This window comes from Megalopta genalis, chromosome 2 (genome assembly GCF_051020955.1).
Source record: "Megalopta genalis isolate 19385.01 chromosome 2, iyMegGena1_principal, whole genome shotgun sequence".
Lineage (NCBI taxonomy): Eukaryota > Metazoa > Arthropoda > Insecta > Hymenoptera > Halictidae > Megalopta > Megalopta genalis.
In genome coordinates this window covers 11,904,694-11,928,759 of record NC_135014.1, presented here as the reverse complement: position 1 = coordinate 11,928,759, position 24,066 = coordinate 11,904,694, and the positions used below count along the sequence as shown (strand labels likewise).

The 24,066-nt window shown below is 41.4% G+C and overlaps 1 protein-coding gene across 5 annotated transcripts in view; it reads right to left on the bottom strand.

Annotated features, from left to right (window-relative positions):
- The window catches only part of MESR3 (misexpression suppressor of ras 3), a 36,468-nt gene extending 12,648 nt beyond the window's left edge, over positions 1 to 23,820 (bottom strand). Inside the window, exon 1 of one of the 5 annotated variants that reach the window (XM_033482187.2) lies at positions 23,530 to 23,820. Coding sequence is in view for 3 of the 5 variants with exons in the window: in XM_033482186.2 (XP_033338077.2) it covers positions 3,785 to 3,961 (177 nt within the window). In the remaining 2 variants the exon portion in view is untranslated. The other 4 variants (XM_076518484.1, XM_033482185.2, XM_076518483.1 and 1 more) reach the window with 4 other exon arrangements.
- Between the last annotated feature and the right edge of the window lie 246 nt (positions 23,821 to 24,066).

Here is a 24,066-nt window from a genome sequence, read left to right as displayed (position 1 = left end):
GAGACGAAAGAATCGCGAAATTAATGGACGCTTTGTTTCGCGGAGAGGAGACGTTAATTGGATAGTAAAAGATCGCGCTGGATTTATCGCGGCTGGAAATTTTTCTATAGAGATTCTCGCGCGACAACGATCCGCGAGCGATTAAATCTCGCTTCTTCGGCGAATCTGGTGAGACGCGGCATTCATTCAATATGGATGACACACGATCTGCGATGAGATAAGAAAACGGATAACTGGACGGCGGATTTTATGCGTTCGTTGCAAAAATTAGCAGCTGCAGATTAGAACAATGAAAGGATCAAAAGAAAGCAACAATGTCGACGCGTTGATTCGATCTTGTTAAAAATATCGAGCCGTCGAAAATTATTGTGCCAAGCTCCTGCGTGTTGCAATTGATGCACCACTTTTTATTTCGCACGAAAATTCGCTGTGTCGCCAGATAATTAAATAAAAACAGATAGTCGAATGAGAACAGGTGCTTGAATGAAAATTGATGATAAAATAGGAACAGGTAATTAAATGAAAATTGATGATAATATAAAGATAGATAATTAAATGAAAATTGATACTGAAATAAAGAGCAGATAATTAGATAAAGGTAAATAATTAAATGAAAAAGGAATAATTAAATGAAAATAAATAATTGAATCAAAGTAAATAATTGAATAGAAACGGATAATCAAATAAAAATAGATAATTAAGTGAAAACAGACGGTTAAGTAAAAACAGAATAATTAAATGAAAACAAATAATTGAAGAGAAACGAATGATTGAATAAACACAGGCGATGAAATCAAAACAGATAACTAGGACGGGACTATCAACAGGACTGCGGAGTCATCAACGCGGTGCGGAAATCGTTCTGGATGTTTACGACGTCCGAAGAAAAATCGATATCGAAGGATGTTGTTGCGCGGGGGGCGGGGGTGCAGCCGGTTGATTCGCGAGAATGGTTGCGTGCGACGCGAAGATAAGAACGACTATCTCGTGAAACAAGCGCGATATCAATTTAAGGCTGATGATTTGTTTCCGCCTACGTGGCCTCTTAGTCATCGAGTCCCCTCGCTCGTTGAATATCAACTGGACGAGGCGTCGAGGCGGCCCGATGGATCAGACATTCTCGAAACTCGAAACGAGGAGATCCCCTCGAGTTCCCTCCCTTTCTTCCGGATCCGTAAAACGTCGGAAAGAAATCCTACACCCAGTTTCGAGGGTTCGTTCGAAAGCGGACGCTTCGAGCTTTGGACACGCGGTGGACTTTTATCCGTGGAGAAATATTATCCAATCGTTTTTTGGACGCGTTTCAATTGGCAGAATTATTTTTCAACGAATCTGTCGTCAATCATTTAATTATAAATTCTTAGCGAATTATAATTGTATAATTTTTATAATATCACTTTATCGACCGCTAGCCTATTTATCGGCTTTTCGATTGCCAATGTTTATCGATCGCTAGCCTATTAATCGGCTTTTCGATTGCCAATGCTTATCGACCGATAGCCTATTAATCGACTTTTAGCTATCGACGGTTTTCGCTTCTTTACTGTTTTGTTAGTAGCTGACCTCCTGTATGCTGACCTCCCCATATCCTTATGAATTATAATTATAATAATAATTATTATTTATTATTATTTTTAAAGGAATAAGCACAACACAATGAATAGCGAAAATTTAGCCGGTACTGGGAGCAAATGCGCGCGCGACTAAGCCAGTCCTTACTGAGTGGCAGCCTCAACCACGACCGGACGATAAAGTGTTAAAATATAATTTCAATAAAATTGTAATTTTTATAATATATTATAATTTCAATAAAATTATATACCTTTCATAGTTTTAATAAAATTTTTCTGTTATACCCTCAAATCTTCCAAAGCAATTTACACTATATTTCGCGGAATTAAATCACTGAATATATTATAATATCCTACTTAAAGGGTATCTTGAACATTTAATTAAAAAATAATAATTATGCAATTGAAATAAATTATGATAATAGAGCTGAACGCGGCGATTTTAATTGTATCGTTTTTAATGTTGTCTGAGCGTCTTAAAAATTATATTGAATTTATTCATTTCAATCTATTCATTGTTGATTTAATTTATCGCAATTAACGCATTACTTGAAATGCCGCATACAGTAAATTCTCTTTAATTTTCCCTCAGTTTATAAACAAAACTGGACAACTCGGGAAGAGGGGATACGATTATTTTTATAGTTGTTGACAATCGTCGGCTATAAAAACGAGCCGCCTCTAATGATCGCATCCCCTCTTCCCAAGTTGTCTATTTTTGTTTAAAATCTGAGGGACACAAATCGGAGAGAAAATTTACTGCGTACTTCGAAAGTGCGCACGCTTCGACGAACTTTTCGTTAAAAAGGAGAACAAAAATATGCGACAAAAAGAAGATCGTCGTCGGAAAAATGTCCTCGACAGCTGCGTATAATTGACCGTTTCCTCGGAACCGACGCGCACAAATATTTAATACGTTAGTTAGACACACGGCCGCCCGTCGGCGTGTTTGCTTTTACTCATTTGCCTCGCTTCGTTAAGAAATATGGGACGCTCCTCCCCCCGCCCCCCGAAGGAAGTTCCTTCGGTTATAAAAATTCAACGTTCTTCTCTTTAACGAGCGAGCCCGCTCGTCGGGGAGAACAATGACGCGAGCGCAATTATTAGACCCGCGAGCGTTGCGACGAGTTAGCTGCGATTCTCAAGCGCGTCGCGGCGGATCTTTCTGCAAAATCAAAGTCGATTCAATGATTGTGAGAAACAGGAGACGGAGAGAAGTCTGACGCGCGCTTTGTTTTCCACTCCTTGTGTGCACTGTTCGCGTTTTCCAGCTCTGGAAAATGACTGTATTTGGTTGAAATGTTCGCCACTTTTTTTTTATTATTATGACTGCGCATGATAATGATTACGCATCATAAATGATTATTCATTTTATATCAGACTATTTTCTCCGTTCTCATTAATTAGATATCTCGATTACTTTATCTTCTATGAATTCTTTTTTATATGCTATTTGTGCGACGTATTGTTCTAATAAATCTCTGTAACACAGAAATTTTTTCCCGTTGATCGAAAAAATGTTATTATTGCAATATATTAAACTACACTATATTTTGTAATATATTATGCTTTATTATATTATAGTAATGTATCATATAATATATTATACTACAGTATATTATAGTAATATATTATATGGATAATATATTATACTACAGTATATATATATTATAGTAATATATTATATGTATAATATATTATACTACAGTATATATATTATAGTAATATATTATATGTATAATATATTATACTACACTATATTATAGTAATATATTATATAATACATTATATTATACTATATTATAGCAATATATTGTACAATATATTATACTGTACTACATTTTATAATATATTATGCTATATTATATTACAGTATTGTATTTTACAATATATTATACAACACTATATTATAGCAATATATTATATAATCTATTATACTACACAATATTATAGTAATATATTATAATATAACGTATTATACTATACTAATATTACATTATAATTTCAGGAATCTTAATATGAAAAATGCATAACTTTACGAGTATTTCAATGACTAATTTTTAAACAAAGCATTTTCATGAAGATCGCAGATTATTTACGAAATGTATTATTAATAAATTGTATTATTAATAAATGAACAAAGCATATGCACAAAACTCGAAGAAACAAAGAACGCAGACAATTTCGAGCCGAAACAGAAGACTGAATTGTACCTCGCAGTTGCCGCGTTCTAAGTTGACACGGCCGCAACGGGAACCGCAGTCTAATAATTCCGGCGACGGCTGGCCGACCGGATCGAACGATCTACGTTGGAATAGATCGCGACCGGCCGTCGGGGATCGCGATCGCGGGATCCGCGACGGATTCTTGTCGCGCGACGGTGATCGCATCTTACTCACGCGGTTAGTCATCGTCATCGACGTACACGTACTTCCGATCGCGATCCATTCACGGTCCCGGCTCGACTGACCTCTCCGGTCCCAGATCCGCCGAGATCCGTGACGATCGACGCGCCCGATCCACGCTGGAAAGGTGAAGCCGCGCGCGTACGCCTCCGGTCGCGCGACAAAGCCTGAGAGGGAATTACGTAAGACGATCGGAGAGGAAACCGGCATCGTGTCGTGTCGTTCGCGTAGCGCCGCGCCGCGGCGATTTCCGTACGCGAAACGGAGAAAATTGCATCTCGTGTTCCGCGCGCGGCTCGACACGATCTTCTTGGAACATTTCGGAGCCGTTGCGCAACAGAGATTTTCCACGGAACGATCTTCTCTCCGCTCTGACCGTGACCTTCGTGGGACGCGCCACGAAGACGCAGTTGCGACGATCTTGTGTGCATATTAACGAGCGTTTTTCTCGATGACCGCATCGAAGCCGGAAAAACTTCACCTTCGCGATTTTTTTTCCAGGAACGCGTACGCCGGATCGTTTCGACGCTTTCAGGGTAATTTGTAGCGGGGTTCGGGGAACAGCTGTGAATTTTCTCGGTGCGAAATTCGCGGCGGGAAAAGATTGCCGGAAGAAGCAACGTGGAAAGGAGATCGAGGAACGTCGGAAAAGAACGGCGCGACGGATGCGGATCTCGGAATTAATCTCGAGAGAACGAGCTGATCTATCGACATGAAGTTTTGCACAGTTATTTTGTACATGTTTCAAGCAACAGTACAAATTTTTACGAGACCATCCGCCGAAAAGCCTGGAAGATATTGAAACTCAATGGCGGCGCTCGGTCGAACAGTTTCTTAACGCGGCGACATCGATGATCGTCGGTTCACAGCGGCCACGATCTTCGACGGAACGTCTGATAGAAATGTCTTTGGTTCGTCGAAACCTTTGTAAATAAGTCTGCAAAATTTCAGTTCGCTGGGTTCCATCGTTTTCTTGCAATTAATTCCGAAATACGAGGCTGTTGCGCTTTTAACGCGACTGCTGTTTCAAGCGATACCTTTGTCGCCGTGAAATCTAACGATCGGAGAGAGTTCAGGATCGGCTCGCAGACGATGGTTGAAGCTTTTCGGAAGCAGAGGAGGTCCGCGGGGCAAGCTCGACTGGATGGGGCCTTGGAACAGGTTGTGGGCTGGTAGGGGAACCCGACGACGAGACGGGTCGAGTCGAGCACAGTCTCGAGACGTTTGAACCTCGATGCCGAGGCTGTTGCAGCCATGACGTCACCGTTCACTATACCCACGAGGTTATCGTTCAGAGTTGGCCTCGCGGGACCCCAACCCGTTCCGTTCAGGTTCGGACGAACCCACTCGGGTCCCTTCGCGTAATACGCTCAACCTACTCCGATGTAATCCCCTTTTCTCGGCAGCGAACAAACTCGCGTGTTTTACGCGAAATCGCGAAGTCGCGACGAGAATGCTTGCACGAGAAAAAAAGAACGCTCCGCGGAACAACGAAATTTTGGCGAAAATAGTTGCAGAACGAATGACGGTGCGCTAATGAGTACTTAAATGTCGAAAATAGTCGCAGGATAAATAATATCGCAGCGAATTATTGTCGAAAACAATTTGATTTTGTCGGAAACAATTTGATTTTGTCGGAAACAATTTGATTTTGGTGAAAACAATTTGATTTCGGCGAAAACAATTTGATTTCGGTGAAAACAATTTGATTTTATCGAAAACAATTTGATTTTATCGAAAACAATTTGATTTTGTCTAAAATAATTTGATTTTGTCGAAAACAATTTAATTGTGGCGAAAACAATTTGACTTTGTCGAAAACAATTTGATTTTGTCGAAAACAATTTGATTTTGTCGAAAACAATTTGATTTTGTCGAAAACAATTTAATTATGTTGGAAACAATTTAATTTTGCCGAAAACAATTTAATTATGTCGAAAACAATTTAATTATGCTGAGAACAATTGCAGAATAGATAATAATGCACAAAATTCTAGACTCTCGTCGAAAATAGTTGCAAAATAAATGACACTGCAAGGAGTACTAGAATCTCGATGAAAATGTATGCGAAGTAAATAATAATGCACTAACAACAAATGCTTAAATGGCGTCGAAAATAATTGCATAATAAATAATACACCGATTCATTTAATTTTGTCGAAAACAATTGCAGAATAAATGATAATGCACGAAATTCCTGGGTCTTGTTAAAAATAATTGTAAAATAGATAATATCGGACGAAATCCCTGCAGCTTGTCGAAAACATTTGCACGATAAATAATGCGACAATGCTCCTCCTTTCGACGCGTCAACGTTCATTCCTATTCCTGTCGTGTTGTTAACCTATTTGTTTGGCAAGGAAGAATGAAACGTAATGACCTTATCATCAATTGTTCCGTGCACCGTGATTCGGAAGGGGTCGGTGCATGAAACTACTTCGCAGTTATCGCGCCGGTGAATTGTTTCTCAATGAAGTTCTCAGTTCCTTTCGATGCGACCAACACCACCGTTTCTATTTTCGACGACTCGTTAACCCATTTGCACAGAAAGGAAGAACCAATCGTAATCACCTTTATCATCAATTGTTCTCTGCGTTGTTATTTGAAGTGCAACGAGCACGCGGTTGTCCCGCTGTTGGCAGATCGATTGTGTAATTTTTCTTTGCGACGAATCGAGCGACAATGCGTGCGATAAATGATTTTATTTAAGAATTTAGTAAGAAATTAATATATATATATAAAGAATTAGGAGAGAAAATAGTAAGAAATTATCGAGATATTAGTAAAAAAATTGGGGAAGAAATTAGTAAGAAATTAGGAAAGAAATTAGGAAAGAAATTGATAAGAAATTATTAAGAAATTATCAAGAAATTAGTAAAAAAATTAGGAAAGAAAATGAGAAAGAAATTAGGAAAAGAAATATCAAGAAATTATCAAGAAATTAATAATAAATTACTAAGAAATTAGTAAGAAATTAGGAAAAGAATTATCAAGAAATTTGTAATAAATTCCTATGAAATTAATAAGAAATTATTAAAAAACTATCAAGAAATTAGTAAGTTGAAATGATTAAAAGCTGACTAAGAAATTAGCAAAGAAAAATATTAAGAAATTATTAACAACAATAAACTAAAAGGTTGCGAAGACTCTGACATCGCCGCAGCAACGGACGAAATGCAATCGGAAAGGGTTAAGTATGGCCCCGTTCGAGCAGACAGGAACTCGCGTTCAAATCAGCCGAATCAGGAAGACTTTCGAGCAGGTGATAACCGGATTCGATGACCGAGGGTCAGCGATTTTATGAGAAAGGTTCCAGGAACCAGATCTTTATCCTAGCGGGGAACACGAGCGATTACGCGGACAACCTCGCGACTGTATATCCGCTCTGCTCACGGTCCCCGTTAATCGGGATATTCATTGTCGCACCAGGCAACGCATGTTTCACGGACTTTCAACAAGATCCGCGCAATCGACCAAGTGTACTTGTGCTTAAAGTATACCGACGAAATTGTCGCGAGAGTATACCATTATACAGTTTCTTTCTGGGGTACCACGGAGTGGTACGCGCACGAAACCGACGCGAATCGCTCGCCGGCCTCAAGGAACACGCGCGATATATATTATTTTTTCGAGGACGATAACGCACGTTTCAAGCACCACTACGTGACCAGAATGTCGCGGTAGCACGCCAGCCACGTTCAGCAATTCCAGTCGAATTGTGCAGAGAATTCGTCGCATGGTCGCCGATTCGACGTGCAGAATTTGTTCGCTCGAGAACCGATCTCCTCGAGAATAGCTCGATTGTTTAAAACGTTGATCGTTTCAGCGCAGAGTAAAGTGAAAATAACGAGAAGAAACGAATCTACGTTTTAATATATTTTCAGTACATTTTATATATATTATACTTATTATATTTATTATATCTATTATATTATTTTTATAATTTTATATTATCTTCCTTTTGCTATATTATTATTTAGTATATTTTATTATGTTCATTATATTATTCTTATTGACTTCATATTGTCTTCCTTTTACACTATTAATTTCTAGAATATATATATATATATATATTTTATTATACCAATTATATTATCTACAGGACGATATATTATATTATATACAGTAATTTTTAATATTAAAAACATTAAATTTGTTTGTTTCCTAATATATTTATTTTTTTGCAATCAATATATTAAAAATTTTAGAATAATCGTGCATAGAATTTTGCGAATTTGATCTCAAAATATTTCCCCGGATTTTACGAAAGCTTGCCACGATCCGTTTTTGGAAACTCCGTCGCAATTATACAGCAAAGTCGACGGTTACACCCGGTCTACGAGATTGTCATCAGATCATTTCGGTAACGGTTCTTAAAAATCCAACGGGAACTAGAGCGAAGCTCGACCCGCGATGACTTGCAGCGAAGAAGCAATAAACGTGACAGCTGAAAGCAATTGCGGCTCGTACGTAAATTGCTCTCGATTGGGATGCATTTCGAGCAGTGAGACACTCGTCCACGGACGGTCTTCGACCATCCCTCGAGCTTTTTACGATATTAAAGCAGTTTACAATGTGCGTATGCAGTTTACAATATTCCTATGCAGTTTGAAATGTTCCTATGCAGTTTGCAATGTTCCTATGCAGTTTGCGATGTTCCTATGCAGTTTGCGATGTTCCTATGCAGTTTGGAATATTCCTATGCAATTTGGAATATTCCTATGCAGTTTGGAATATTCCTATGCAGTTTGGAATATTTCTATGCAGTTTACAATATTCTTGTGCTGTTTACAATATTCTTGTGCTGTTTGCAATGTTCTTGTGCTGTTTGCAATGTTCTTGTGCTGTTTGCAATGTTCTTGTGCAGTTTGCAATGTTCTTGTGCAGTTTGAAATATTCCTGTGCAGTTTGCAATATTCCTATGCAGTTTGCAATATTCCTATGCAGTTTGTAATATTCCTATGCAGTTCACAATGTTCTTGTGCAGTTTGTAATATCCCTGTGCAGTTTGTAATATCCCTATGCAGTTTGTAATATCCCTATGCAGTTTGTAATATCGCTATGCAGTTTGTAATATCCCTATGCAGTTTGTAATATCCCTATGCAGTTTGCGTTGTAATGTTCTCGTGCAGTTTGCAATATTCCTATGCAACTTGCAATATTCCCACGCAATTCACAATATTCCTATGCAATTCACAATATCACCGTGCAGTTTGCAATGTCCTCACGCAGCTCACAATGTCCCTGCACCGCGCAAAGATCTACGAGTGTGCACTGGGATGCAGGCCATGTAATAAATGATCGAAGATCTCGCGATCCACGCATGGACGATCGGTCTCGGGCAGGAATATGGATGCGAGGAGCCAGTCCTTCGAGAAGAAAGATGCAGAAACAGGATTGCAACGAGCGCCTTGATCCCTAAAGCCGCGTCCCATGATTCTACGCGCGCACGACGAGTTTCGTCTGCTCTCTCGACTCTGCCTCGGTCCAACCGGATATGGAACAGACTCGCCGAGGCTAAGAGGCATTAACGGAGTAACAGGACCACTAATGATTCATTAGCCGGCGCACCAGGATCGCTTCGGTTGACCGTCCGTTGCAGTTCCCGCGGGTGCTCCAGGACCGAATGCGTTTTCTCTTTTAGTTCCACTCGAGTCCCTTGCAACCCCAACGATCGCCAATAATCTCCGGCTTACCTTGGCAAGATTTTCTTTGAGACGATAATAAACAGCGACCGTTCTAAACGGAGGCGAATCGGGGAACTGTTTGGAAACGAAAGTGAACGATAAATATTTGAAATGAAAATAAACTATGACCGTGTCAGATGGAAATAGACGATAATTATTTGTGTCCGGAATAAACGATAGTAATATGTCGAATAATTATTTCAGAGAATATTTCGTATAATTATCTGAAATTATATTTCATGTAATTATTTCAAAGAATATTTCATGTAATTATTTCAAAGGATATTTCATGTAAGAATATTTCAGATAATTACTTCAAATAATATTTCAAATAATTATTTTAAATGATGTTATTTCAAATAATCATTATTTCGAATAATATTTCATATGTTTATCTCAAATGATGTTGTTTCAAATATAACTATTATCTCAAATGATATTGTCTTAAATAATTCTTTCGAAGAATATCTCAAATAATAATTTCTAATAATATTATTGCAACTAATTATTTCGAATAATATTATTCCAACTAATTATTTCGAATAATATTATTTCAACTAATTATTTCTAACAATGTTACCAGAAATAATGATTTCACAAATAATATTTCAAATAATATTATTTCACACAACGGTTTCAAATAATTTCCCGGGTCCGGTATGCAGAATATTAGCTACGCAATTATTTAAAAAATACGTGGGCAAAAGTCCGCGAACAAAATCGCAAATAATCCCAAGCATATCAGACAACATTTCAATCCAGCAACGGAGTCCGCTGGACAGCCTAACTTCTCCCGAGTAGAACAACGATGGAACAACAGTCGGCAGCCGCTTTGAACAGTTTGAAACGGGCGTATCGAAACCGGCTGACCCACAAATCGCAAAATCGACCTTGTTCCGGCCCGTCTTCTCGGATATTCTTCCCGGTGCGAAGGAGGTTTCAGGGTCTTGACACCTGACACTCGACGAGGCTTCCTCGCGCCGCCGTTGTGTCCGTTTTTCCGCGGTGCTTCAGCCTCCGAGCTTCGCGTTTCTTTATCTCTCGGAGACGGTCGGCGTGAAGGAGCTTCGCTGCACACCCTTTTCCTCGAAAGGTTCGCAGCATAGGAAACGACGAAACGGGCCGTCCGAGAACAAGGTACATATACCGCGAGGCTGCGCCTATTGTTTCTCGCGACGCGAGTAGCGAACCCTTTTGGGTGCTCCGCGAGCACGCGAGCTGCGAGAGAATCTCGGTAAACGCTGCGCGATTCCTATTATTTCGAACGGACAATGCGCGATCTTGCGCCTCGTTGTACGCGTACGTACGCGGCGGAGGAACAATTCGTTTGTACGAATTACAGAGGGAATTCTGAATCTCCCGCACGCTGCGAGAGAATTCGAGGATGATCCGTGTTGCGATGAGAGTTCGGTGCATCGGAATTGCAATGGCGCGAGTCGTGCTTTGTTTGTCTTGAACGTGTCTTGAAAATCTGTAGATGCCAGAATGTTCAAAAAAGAGACAAATGAAATAAATAATAAAGTTACTCTGAACCAACTCGAATTAAACATAACCTGAATTCAATTAACTCTAAACGAGAAACTTGCTCGATAACGAACGGATGTCTGTAACATTTATATCGAAAATTATTCGAACACAGTTCCTTATTGCGCAATTTTTGCAGAATGCACTTCGACCGAGAGTTTCCACCGCGAACGAAACGAGTGGCATTAAATCATCTAGACGCGATCGCGTGGAAACAAGTTTAAAAATTGATTTACAGTTTCCGGTATGACACGCACGAGATAAATTATTTCTGTTTCGAGCGATAAAAGACAGGCGATTTTTCTTCACCGCGAACATCGCGAACTCGTGAAAGTCGATTTCTTGAATTATCGAAGGCTTCGATCGCCTCGTAAACTCGGGAAAACGTGTGCGCAGAGATTAGGTGTGCATTCTAAACGCGACGGACAGATGACGAGAACGATCGTACACAGCTGTGCGTTCGGTGATCAATTATTTTCAGTGATCCGTTCGATTATTTCCGATCGGGACGCGACTTCCATCGTCGATCGCACAGCGATCGGGACAAAAACCGACGTTCGACTGCGATTCTCATGTAAAATAAATATTTTCTGCATTTGCTACAAGATATAGAAGGTGCGTGGATATTTATTTATTTTTTAAATATAATTTTAATCAATTCAAAATTAATGCAATTTAAAGTCTTTCCGATTCTTTTCACTGTTTGTAATTTGATCTAAAATTACGATCTAAAATTTTGATTTAATTTTTTGATTTTGACAACAAAATTCTACGAACTTTTGCCATAAATCTTTAATGCAGATCTTTATGCAAAGTAAAAATTGTTCTTCTCCAATAATTCTGTTATACGAAGTACAGTCCTGTTACGCTTGAAAATAATATAAAAAATATTATTACAAGATGTATTAAAATATAATTTTAATATAATTCTCTTAATATAATTTCAATAATAATTCGAACAAATGCATAAAATCCTAATTAACGTCAGAAACAACGTTACCACTATTCCAACTAGAGAAAACGTCTGATCTCCGACACGTCGAATATTCGACATCGTCCATTGATCGAAACCCCGTGGAAACGGAACGAGTCTGCAGCACAGTGATTCACGATCGCCGAGGGAACCCTGATTTCACCTGTCGCACCGGGATAAGAATGTGGAGCGGAGATTGCTAGTGGGAGCGGACCAGTTTCTACGCGATCGAGAATGAGAATGGAATAATTCTACGTTTTGTGTTGGCGCGCGCGCGCGCGCGGTCGCGGCGACGAAGCCGAATTTCGCGACCGTACGGAGAAGAAAACGGTTCGGCGTTTAGCCGGTTCTCGTTCGGATATCGGCGATACCTCGCGTTCGTTTCGAGGAGGCATCGTCGCGTCCAGAGAGAGAACCGGTTTAATTCTGCGCCGATTAATCTCGGAGTGTGCGTGTTCGCCGCGGCGGCGGAGAGTCCTTCGAGAAACGGCCCGGCTTTAGGATCGACGATTATTCTGCCGCGAGCGTAACGACGCCAGCCCGTTGTGTAAGAAGAAGAAAAAACGACCGTAGAAGACCCGAGAGAGGAGAGAAGAGCCGCTGGGAAAGATGCAGTCACACGGATCTCGTTTCTGACGACCGACCTCCTTCGGGCCCGCGGTTCCTTCCGACCGGAAAATGGTCGTGTATGCGCAAACGTCCCTCGATTTTCCATTTCCATTTGATTACACGAATGCTTATGAAATGAAGTTTATTTTGCGAAATTAATTCTGTGAAATTGATCCTACGAGATTGATATCCTATGAGGTTTGATCCTATGAAATTGATTCTGCGAAATTGATTCTGCGAAATTGATTCTGTGAAATTGATTGTGTGTATGAAATTAATTCTGAAATATTAATCCCATGAAATTAATTCTAAAAAATTAATCCCATGAAATGAATTCTATGAAATTAAATCTATAAAATTAAATGTAGGAAATTAATTCTATGAAATGAATTCTATGCAATTAATTCTATGAAATGAATTCTATGAAATTAAATCCATAAAATGAATTTAATGAAAGAAATTCTAAGAAATGAATTCCATAAAATAAATTCTATGAAATGATTTTAATAAAATGAAATGTCACAAAAATAATTTTTACGAAATTAACTTTACAATATAAACCGTTTTGGGATATCGTGAAGGTCTTTGGCGTGGCAGTCAAGGTGTTAAAGGAAGCGCAGGCAAGCGGAGAATATGTTGAAACTGCAACGCAGAAGTTCGTCGTTGTTTCCAGCATTCTGCGGCGTCGAAATTATCGGTAATAGTCTCCTCGGAACAGGTTTGCGTTATCGGAAAGCGATCGCCGGCGCATCGTGCTTCGCATAGTTCGGAATAATGATTAATAAACGCTGTCCTGAGAAACCTGGACAAAGGTTTTTGCTCGCGCGGATATTAATCGTTTAATAATTACACGGAGATTTCAGCCCGATAACGAGTTTACTTTAATCAACCGAGCGACCGACGTTCAGCGAATCCGCTGTTGCCAACGATTCTTTATCCCTTTATACCCGAACGACGATTCTGAGGCAACAAAAGAACAAAAAAAACGCGCTGTAATTCGAAACAATTTTTGCATTGCCGACTCTTTCTTACGGATAATAATTTCGAGGAAACTGGTTGCGCTATATATCGATCGAAATAATTAGTTTTGCATTCGTGGATGAAATTATTGTGGTTCGAGGACAATTTTTACAAAAACTCCGTCGATCTATGATTTTAGAAAAATTATTGTTAAACCAGATAATGTGTTGATGAACATTCGAAATTTAAGTATGAAAGAGGTTGAACGAAACCGTTGAAACTCTTAATTGGATTCCAGTTCCTTAAATAACGCCGTGTAAATTGAAAAACGGCGTGAACTTTTATGTTTTACCATAACTTTCAACTTTCAAAAAATCTATTAGGAAATAAGAAAGAAAACGTTGCTTCAGAATATTTATCGATCGAATACAAAATGATCGTTAAAATTGAAGTTTCATCGCAGAATCAGAGCGTCGATGTGAAAATCAATTTCAAAATCGAGAAATAAATAATTCAGAGGTTGAAGGTTCACGAGATGTAACTGACAATGTGTAAAAGTTTACAGTTAAATCCGCGAATGCCGGTTCAGGAGAGTTCAAATATCATCGAGCGCAAAGGGTTAATATCCGTAACATTAAATCGGCAATAATTTTGGAAATACAATTTCCGGGGATCGCGAAGACTGTACCGTTAAATCGCATTCTTTAATTTTCGGTAGCGTCGATTAACTCCGGGGCCGTTCGATCGTAAACGAGGCGATAAAATGGCGGACAGCTTTACGACGGGGCAAACAAGAAAACGTGTAAATACGAGGCAGCGACCATTTTTCACGACGTTTCAGCGATTTTCGCAACGGCGCGGCTTCGAATCGTGCGAACAACAGGGAAACATCGAGCGGAGAAAAATCGAACGTAGGAAAAATCGAGCGGAGGAAAACGAAAAGGGAAAAATCCTGCGGCCGCGTTCGGGGTGGCCCGGTAACTTTTCCTTGACCGAGTTCACCTGGCGCGTTGCCAGTCGACCAAACTTCCGAGAACGAGCAAGATCGACTTTCCATTTCCGTGACAGAGAGCCAACATCGCGAACCTTGCACTTTCTTCGTTGCACGCGTCGCCAGACAGCGAAAAACGGACCGCCTTCGGACCAAGTGCACCTTCGTCGAGAGAAAGGTGGCCACGAAAGAAGCGGCCGGACGGATGGGTCGATGAACCGAGCCGGGCCCTAAGGCCCTTCGCTGGCTTCTTCTTGCTCCGTTCGTTCGAAATTTCCTTGTGCCGATCGAACGCCCCCGGAACAATGTTCGACATATTATTTCAAGCGGATAATCTATTTCATTTTAGATCTATTTTGGTATTTTCATTTTATTTCGGATCTGCTTTGTTATATTTATTTTATTTTAGATCTATTAAAATGGAAGAAAGTGGAAGAAAAATATTCTAAATCAATTAGATAAGAGACAAAAACGAAATAAAAATGTTCGAAGTCGATTATAAGAAGCAAAAATGAAATAAAAATGTTCCAAGTCAATTCTGAGACACAAAAATGAAATAAAAATATTTGAAGTCAATTACAGCAGGTAAAAATGAAATAAAAATGTTCCAGGTCGATTCAAAGACCCAGACAATAAAATAAAAATGTTCCAAGTCGACTCAAAGACCCAAAAAATAAGATGAAAATGTTCGAAGTCAATTCCAAAGCACAAAAACGAAATAAAAATGTTCCAAGTCAATTCTGAGACGCGAAAATAAAATAAAACTGTCCTTCATCAATCGTAAGACCCAAAAATGAAATAAATATGTGCCAAAACAATCTCGACAAACAAAATTGAAACAAAAATGTATCGTCCCTATCAATAATGTAAATCCTTATCCTCTATTTTGACCCACATTTCACCTTAAGATTTGCGACCGAATATGTTGCGCCCACCATGTTTACGGCGAAATAATTACTCGGACACGAAGCGCATTCGATGCACCAGGAAACGAAACGGAAAATGCTTTCGTCCGTGAATGATCGAGATCACGCGAGAAGCGTGATTCGTTACGGTGAAACGGAGACTGTCGTTCCGAACTACCGATTTCTCTGTTACGGTAACTTTCAGTGTCGTGGGTGAACGGGTTCGGTAAGTTTCGATCGCTCGACAGCATTCGCCGGATATCCGGAAAATCGCATGGCCGCCGAACCCGCGAAATCCTAGATCCTCGATTTCTCCGACCGCGAAAATCGAGCGCATGGTGCGCGCGTTTCCTCGTTCCAAGTGCATACGTACATACATATACATTTATACAGACATACATATATCGAAAGACGAATCCTCGACACGCAGACGGAGCATTGTTTTAATTACGTTTGCCTCCTGCAAGACGCGGGAATCGGTGATCTCTTATCGCGTGTTGCTCCAAATCGTTGTAACGCGAACTGGTTCGTTAAAATTGCGTATGAGGAAATTCATGCCGCGGCGCAGTGCGGCTATGTTACGTTCCGAGGAAGATAAAAATCGTATCGGACGCTTCTGGACGTGTTACGATACCGGGTACGAGGCGAAACGTGCCACGAGATGCTCGATGATGCGATTAAATGCCTGGAGAGATGACGCAAAATGCTGGGAAATTATGTAAAATGCATAAAATGCTTGCTCAATAATTCTATAAAATACTTAACAATCCTGTAAAACACTTAAAAATGCAATAAAGTATTTGAAAACTCCAACGCTTCAAAATTCTGGAAAATGTTTAAAACAACGGTTACGAAACGATCGAAAATGCCACGCGGAACGGTCAGAAAAATGCAACGAGCGCGCATAAATTTCGCAGTCTAGATACATGCTTCCTAATTAAACGCAGCCGGCGAAAAGCGTTCGTACGAGCGTGAATCGAAGGTCTGTCGTCGTTGCAGTTTACTTCTGCGCGTCTCGCGTGAATAATATTTTTCTTAGCAGGATCGTGAGCGCCGATAAAGCCGCGACGATTGAAACTAATTTTAGCGTTGTCTAAGATCGATGAGCAACGGGGACCAGAGAACCGTGAAGATCGTATTTATCGCTATCGTACAAGTTCCAGGCGGTTCTCCTTGTTTGGCGAACGATTAAAGAGGAACGCTTGTGCACACAATTGCGCGCTGCGTTTCCGTTTATTTATACGTTCGCCTTGTTATCGGCGTCGGTATGCCTCGCTTCCATCTTATCGCGAGTACTTGATCCACGTGAGCGTGCCTCTATCACAGCCACGTGGATGCGCGTGTGCTTCGAAGTGCTCGACAAAAACGTGACAGAATTTTCATTATTTTTATACTTGGTCTTCTTGCTTTTGCGTCGTACCATTATAATAGACATTTTTATTTAATTTTATTTAGTTTTATTTTGGTTTATTTAGTTTTACTTAGTTTGGTTTAATTTTATTTTTGTTTATTTTGGTCTATTTAATTTGATTTAGTTTTATTTAGATTTATCTAGTTTTATCTAGTTTTACTTAGTTTGATTTAACTTTACTTTGGTTTATTTTGGTCTATTCAGTTTGATTTAGTTTTATCTAGTTTTACTCTCTTAATTTGATTTAGTTTGATTTAGTTTTATTTAGATTGATCTAGTTTTATCTAGTTTTACTTAGTTTGATTTAGTTTTATTCAGATTAATCCAGTTCCATCCAGTTTCACTTAGTTTGATTTAGACTTATCTGGCTCTATCTAGTTTTACTTAGATTTATCTAGTTCTATCTAGTTTAATTCCGTCTTATTTATTCTTATCCTATTCTATTTGCTTTCATTTATTCTGATTACACTCGTGCGACTGCTAAATAAATTCCTTCTTTATTTCTTCTTCTTGACATAACCCTGTGACAAAGGGTTTTTCCATCCGCATACACGAATAAATTATTATTATTATAGAATGTTATTCGTTTCAGCACACCCCGATTAATTCTGAAACATAGCCGAACAATTGCAACGGCGATAGCATGACGAACATGTTCGTCGCAGCGAACAGAATCTCCGAAAAATTAGGAACCCTTGAACACAGTATAATAATCGCATTTACGAGCAATCGCACTCTGACGAATGACAAACCGGTCGTCAGAGAAAATCCTTGATCACCTGCATTGCCATCGGTGCCGATTAACACCGATCAATTAAGTAGATGAGACTACGGTTGTCTCGGCTCGAAAATTCGATAGCGATCGCGATCGCGCATAGCTCGTACGCGGCGCGTGCGGCTGACACACTAATCCAATTTCCATGCGTGCCATTCCAGCCGCCGGTTCGATAGGCTACGCCGATTCCATTCCGAAACGCGTTTCCTCGTTTCTCTTTCCGTCGCTCTCCCTGTCTTTCTCGCTTCGTTTCGCCCCGCTGCAAATAGCAAATTGCTCTCCGAAAGAGCGCAGAGACGCGACGCAGCTGCGAACGCAGCTTACGGGCGTCCACCTGCGATCGCCGGAGCAAGGATCCTCGCGAATTTCCGTTCCCGTGACTTACTTTCTGTCGGTTGTGCACGTATTATCGTTGCCCCCGCGTATTTCACGCGGCGAGGAAGCACCGCACGCGACCGGCAACGCCGTTCCTCGAAATTATCTCGCTTCTTAATTGCCTCGTTTTCGTTGATTTTAGCAGAGAGCTTCCCGCGAAAGCTCCGAGTGCGCTGCGAAGTTTCGATAATTGGGCGAAACTTCGGCGAGCCGCGGGATGAAGAATCATGCCGAGCCGATGGATTCCAATCTGCCCGAGAAGTCTCGTCGAGATTAGGGTGCCGATCGACTGCGGAATAACGTTGGAACAACGTGATAACGAAAGCTACGGACAAATTTGCTGGTAACAACCACATCGTTGCTGCATGTTTTCTTTCGCGTTTCATTTTCATTTCGTTCGTCCCTCTGAAATTTTGCCTCATTTCTTTTCCCCGTTAAATTATTTCCTATTCAATCTCTCCGTGGACAAATTGAAACAATGTTTGAAAATAAAAATTGTCTGCATCAATTGCAGGGTATTTATTGTATTTTATTCTATTCTGTTTTATTTTATGGTATTTTATTTTCTTATCTTATCTGATACTATTTTATTCTATTCTATTTTATTTTATAGTATTTTATTCCATTCTATTTTATTTTCTTGTCTGACCTTATAACATTTTATTCTATTCTATTTTATTTTCTTGTTTCATTTTGTCTATTTTAGTTAATTCTTCCTTGAATCATCACAGCAGATTAAAAATCATACGTCGTTGCTTAAAAATGTTTTTAATTCGTACACTCCTTAAAATCGTGACTAACCAATTTTTCCATAAATGCATAAACGTCCGCAATCCGATCGTCAGTACACCGATGCAATACTCCAGTTTTCCAGCAATATAGGGAAGATAGATGGCACTATCATTTCCGTGAGAATCGCGGAAAAATGAGCGATCGGAACAGGCGGCGGCGGCGGCGCCGCAGCGGCCGTCACGCTTCGCCGGCACGCACGACTATGGCAGCCATGGCAGCGCTGATAGATCTTGATAAGGAAACCCGTGGCTTGCCAGTCGCGAATACGAATCGCGATACGCTTCTCTTTTTTTCTCTCTCCCCCCCGTTTCATTGTCCCGCCGCGCGGTTTCCAGCGACCGTCGACGGTCTTTCCAGTTTCTCACGAACCGGGAAACGGGGCCGCGGTTTCACTCGAGTCTGTCAGGGACACCGGCAATCCCCGCGACAGGTTTGACAGTGTCCCGCACGCCCGCATGGGAAAAATACGAGATTCCAATTTAAAGCGACACGCATCGCGTCGCTCGGACTCGGATTAACTTGTTCGTTGCGTAGCCGCCGCGTTGATTAACGGCTGAGATCGGTCTCGAGACTCCATGGGAAATCACGAAGAAGCGCTCCACGGTTTTACAAAGCGACTGCATTGATATTGAAACAACAATATTAACGCACGCGACACGTGTAAACGTATACGATATCGTACACCTGCGGGTTTACTTTGAAAATGCGCAGGGGTCGCTTCGGAGTGCCCTATCTTTGCGAAAAAAAATCGCAGCGTAGTGTATCTCTTTTTAAATTAAACGGGAAGGATCGAACTTGATTCGATTGCAAACGGCATCCGCGAACAAAATTTTACGAAGTCCGCGCGTCTCGTCAAACTCGACAAACTTGTCACATTGAAAATGTGACAAACATGGCGTCCTCGCGTTCGAAGGGATCCAGTGGCGAGGGTGCGTCGAACTTAAAATCGAGAAATACTGTCTTAACGTAGAGGTTTCAAGCTTTGATTTAAAAGAAACGTCGTCATCCTACGATGTTTTCTCGCGAAATTATCATCGATCAAAGTTGACCAATTTTTATCGAACATTACCGAACGAAAGTCCTCGCTATTTAGTTTCTATTTCTCGCGTCCGAGCCGGAGATTTTCTATTTCGCATAAAAGTCCGCGTTCTAAACGATGACACTTCGAATTTCTGACGTTTGCCCAATGATCGAGACGGATCGAACGATCGGATCTGGGAGTTGCTTTTGGAAAAGCGGCGACGGGAGACCGCGTCGCGGAAAGTAGGCGAGCCGTTGACAGCGGATCGATGCCGAGTTGGTTGTTTTCCGTTCGACGGGACCGGGACAACCCGACAGCCGTGAAAGCCGAGGAAAGTGGTTCTCGAGAGGGTGGCAGCAGCGGCCGCGTATAATGGACTAGACCGGTCTTTTCAATTATGCGACTCCTGCGCGCGGCCGGTTAACGAACGCTTTGATGCCTTTGTTGGCGGAAACTGCGCGAAAACACGGAACGCGGGGGACGAGACCAACGGCCCGGAAGTCTTCGATCTCGGCGAGTCTATATTTGCGGGTCTGCGTGCGGGGGCGGGCCGGCCGAATGCTCGAACTAATTCGGAGGAGAACGGGGATGCGCACAGGTGTCTGCCCCGCGTGTCTGGGAACCACCCCGGACGATCGAACGAGCCGAACGGAACGCGGAAAACTTTCCAACTTTCTTTCAATCGGCGCACGAAAACACGCCGGTTACGAATTCGAGCCGTATCACACGAGCTTCGCTATTTTCAGCGGCGATTTCGTTTCGTGGGATGTACCATGGTCCTTTTAACGAGCTCCGCGATTGCTTTAAGCGCACTGTGCATGGCTTTTTATAGGCTTCCAAGTCTGGCCGCACGTTTTACGATTTTCTTGCGAGCTCTAGTGATCGTCTGCTGCATCTAAGATCTTTTTGGGAGGTGTGCGAATTTTTGGGGTGGTGTACGAATTTTTGGGGAGGTGTACGGATTTTTGAGGAGGTGTACGAATTTTTGGGAGGGTGTACGAATTTTTGAGAGGGTGTACGAAATTTTGGAAGGGTGTACGAATTTTTGGGAAGGTGTACGGATTTTTGGGGAGGTGTACGGATTCTTGGGCAGGTGTACGACTTTTTAGGGAAGCATATGATTTTTTGGGGGAGGTGTACGATTTTGGGGGGAAATGTACAATTTTTTGGGGAGGTGTATGAATTTTTGGGAAGGTGTACGATTTTTTTGGTATTACATACAATTTTCTAGGGAGCTGTACGATTTTTTGGGGATGTGTATGATTTTATAAAGAGCCGCACAATTTTACAGGGACTTGCACGATTTGCAGCTAAACGATTTCTAAAAATACTACACGATTATTTAAGAAGCTGCTCTAGTTTTTTTCAGAAGATACGTCGTACTGATTAGATCCGAGCAGGTATGTTCCTCGGGGTAAAATCTTGAAAAGCGTGTGATCCGTTGATCCACGTCGAAAAAGGTCTTCCCAAGCGTGAACCGAACTATGAATGTATATCTTATCAGTAAAAAAGAATCTTCGTGTTTGCTTTCGGCAGGGTAAAAAGAGTCTAAGGAAATCGAATGATTCACGCGATAGCGATAAGTCTGACGAAGATTATGCTGCAGGCGATACATTTTTCATTCAAAGTGCGATACGCTTTTCACTCGACGTGCACACACGTTCATCATTCGGAACAACGATGCACCTTTTTTCAATTCAAAGTACAATACACATTTTGCATGGAAAACGCGATACACATCTTTCGCACGAGGCGCGATACGCTTTTCGCATGGAGCACGAACGTATCCGCGAGGAAAAGTCGCGAATCAATTTTCCAGAGAGAACATCGCGAACGGTAGCCGTTCTTTCGCAAAGACGCATTCAAACGGGACGCAGGGAAACGGATTGCCTAATCTTTTATCCTAACCGCGAGCTCGTAAATGACGCATTAAATGGAGCCATGACTCCTTCTGGCGCTATCATTGTGTCGTCATCGTGAACAAATAATAATTTCCTTCAGTTCGTGGAACACGAAAACGCGTTTCGGTATTCTATCTTATACACGCTGCGCGATAGAAAAGCAATTAAAACGGTGTTTAAAAAAAAAACGATCGCGATTGAAATGCCCGTGAAACGTTGTCCTTATCGCGAAGAAGATACGTGGAAACAGCTTACGAATTTATCATTCGACAGATTTATCATGATCGTTCGACAGAAAAATATCGATTTGTAATTCGACGATGAAGAAAGTATTTAAAAAAATGATCGCGATCGCTACATTTATGAAACATTATCCCTATCGCTGAACTGCGGCAAGTCGAATATACAAAACTTCAGAAGAATTTAATTTAATTGAAATTAATTCAATATAATTTAACCCTTTGCACTCGAGTAGCGACTCTGGGGCGCCACTAAAAATTGCTATATTATTTTTCAAAGTAATTGTAATAGCGTCAGACTCGTTTATATCTAAAAAGACTCTTAAAATTGCAAGTTTTTTACTTGCCAAAATAGGCTTTTATATGCATAAATCGCAATAAATCATATAAAATAGAAACACTGTAGAAAATATGTTTAAAATATAATTAGAACAGAAATATAATTAGAATCGAGTGCAAAGGGTTAATTCAGATTAATTTAATATAATTTAATTCAGATTATTTTAATGTAATTTAATTTAGTTTAACTTAATTAACGAAAGAAGAAACAGATCCCGTCAGTCGCCTTAAACGATCGTATGAATAATTTATCGAAACTAAATAGTAATCGACCGTCAACTTTGAATTCGGACGATCGAGCTTCTGCTGTAACGAAGTTTGTGTCGGAAGCCTGTGGCGTCGACGCTGCAGCATAGTCGCTCGCGGGTCAAGTTGACCCTGCCTTCGCCGTACAAGGGTCAACGAAATGAAGCACGCTAGCCGACAGAAAAAATAGCGACGACTGAAAGAATACTTAACAAAACAAAAAAAGAAAACGTAAAAGAAGAAAATTATCACGATTCGAAGGTATCCTTATCGCAACGAAGATATCCTGAAACGGCGTTGGAAGCCTTGTTTTTCAAACGACGAAGGAAGGAGCAGCAGCTGACGCTGGTGCACCGGTACGAATACGGTGTGCGTGGCAATAGAATTGAGATTGAATCGTCGAGAATGAAATCGAGATTCGCGGGGTGGACAATGGGGCCGCGGATCGGCCGGTTAAAAACACGAAGTAACGTGAATCGCCAGCCGGCGGAGCGGTCCTCGCAGCTCGAAATCGGCCGTTCTGGCCGCGGACAACGATCCAGCTCGTATTCCAACGCGAGATACCAGTTGCGGGACAACGCGTATTGGATTGGATTGGTTTGCTTGCGTCACGATTCGGCGTACTCGCTGTTGTCCCGTGTAACAGGGCAGCTTTCTCCACGATGCGGGCGGATGCGCGTTTCGAGTCGCGAGATCACCGACCGATCGAACACACGGATTAACCACGAATATACAAAAAAAGAGAGAGGGAGAGAGAGACGGGCACACACAGGGAGATCTAAGAAGAATAAATTAGGGTACTCACACAGGTTCGCCGGGTCGAGCGGTAAACAATCGCTGACTCGAAATCCAATCTCGTGCGGGCGAGAAGAGAGAAGAACGGTCCAGGGTTCAAGCTCGAGGATCCAGGGGCATGGTGAGCGATCCACCGGACGGTCCTTTAGATCCGTGACACTCTGTGTACTCTGATAACGGGCGAGGAGAAACGATGGAGCCGACACACGCACGAGACCAGCCAGCAGCAGACTGAGAATCCGCTTCGGAGCTGTCCGCCTCGGAGCTGCTCGAGCGCACGAGCGGGCACCGAGTTGGCCGAGGAGGCACGAGGTGGCCGGGAAGGAGAGCGCGAAACCCTGCGCTCTCCTCTATCTCTCTCTCTCACTCTCTCCCTTCCTCCCCCCTCTCCCTAGCCATCTCTCTCTTTCTCTCTCTTTCTCTCTCTTCGCTCGTAGCGCGCAGTCTACGCGCTCGTACGCTGAACATACCTACGATACGATGCACAGGATGCACCTTCCCGGACGATTAATGCAGCCTCTCCTTCCTCCCCCCTCTCTCTCTCCCT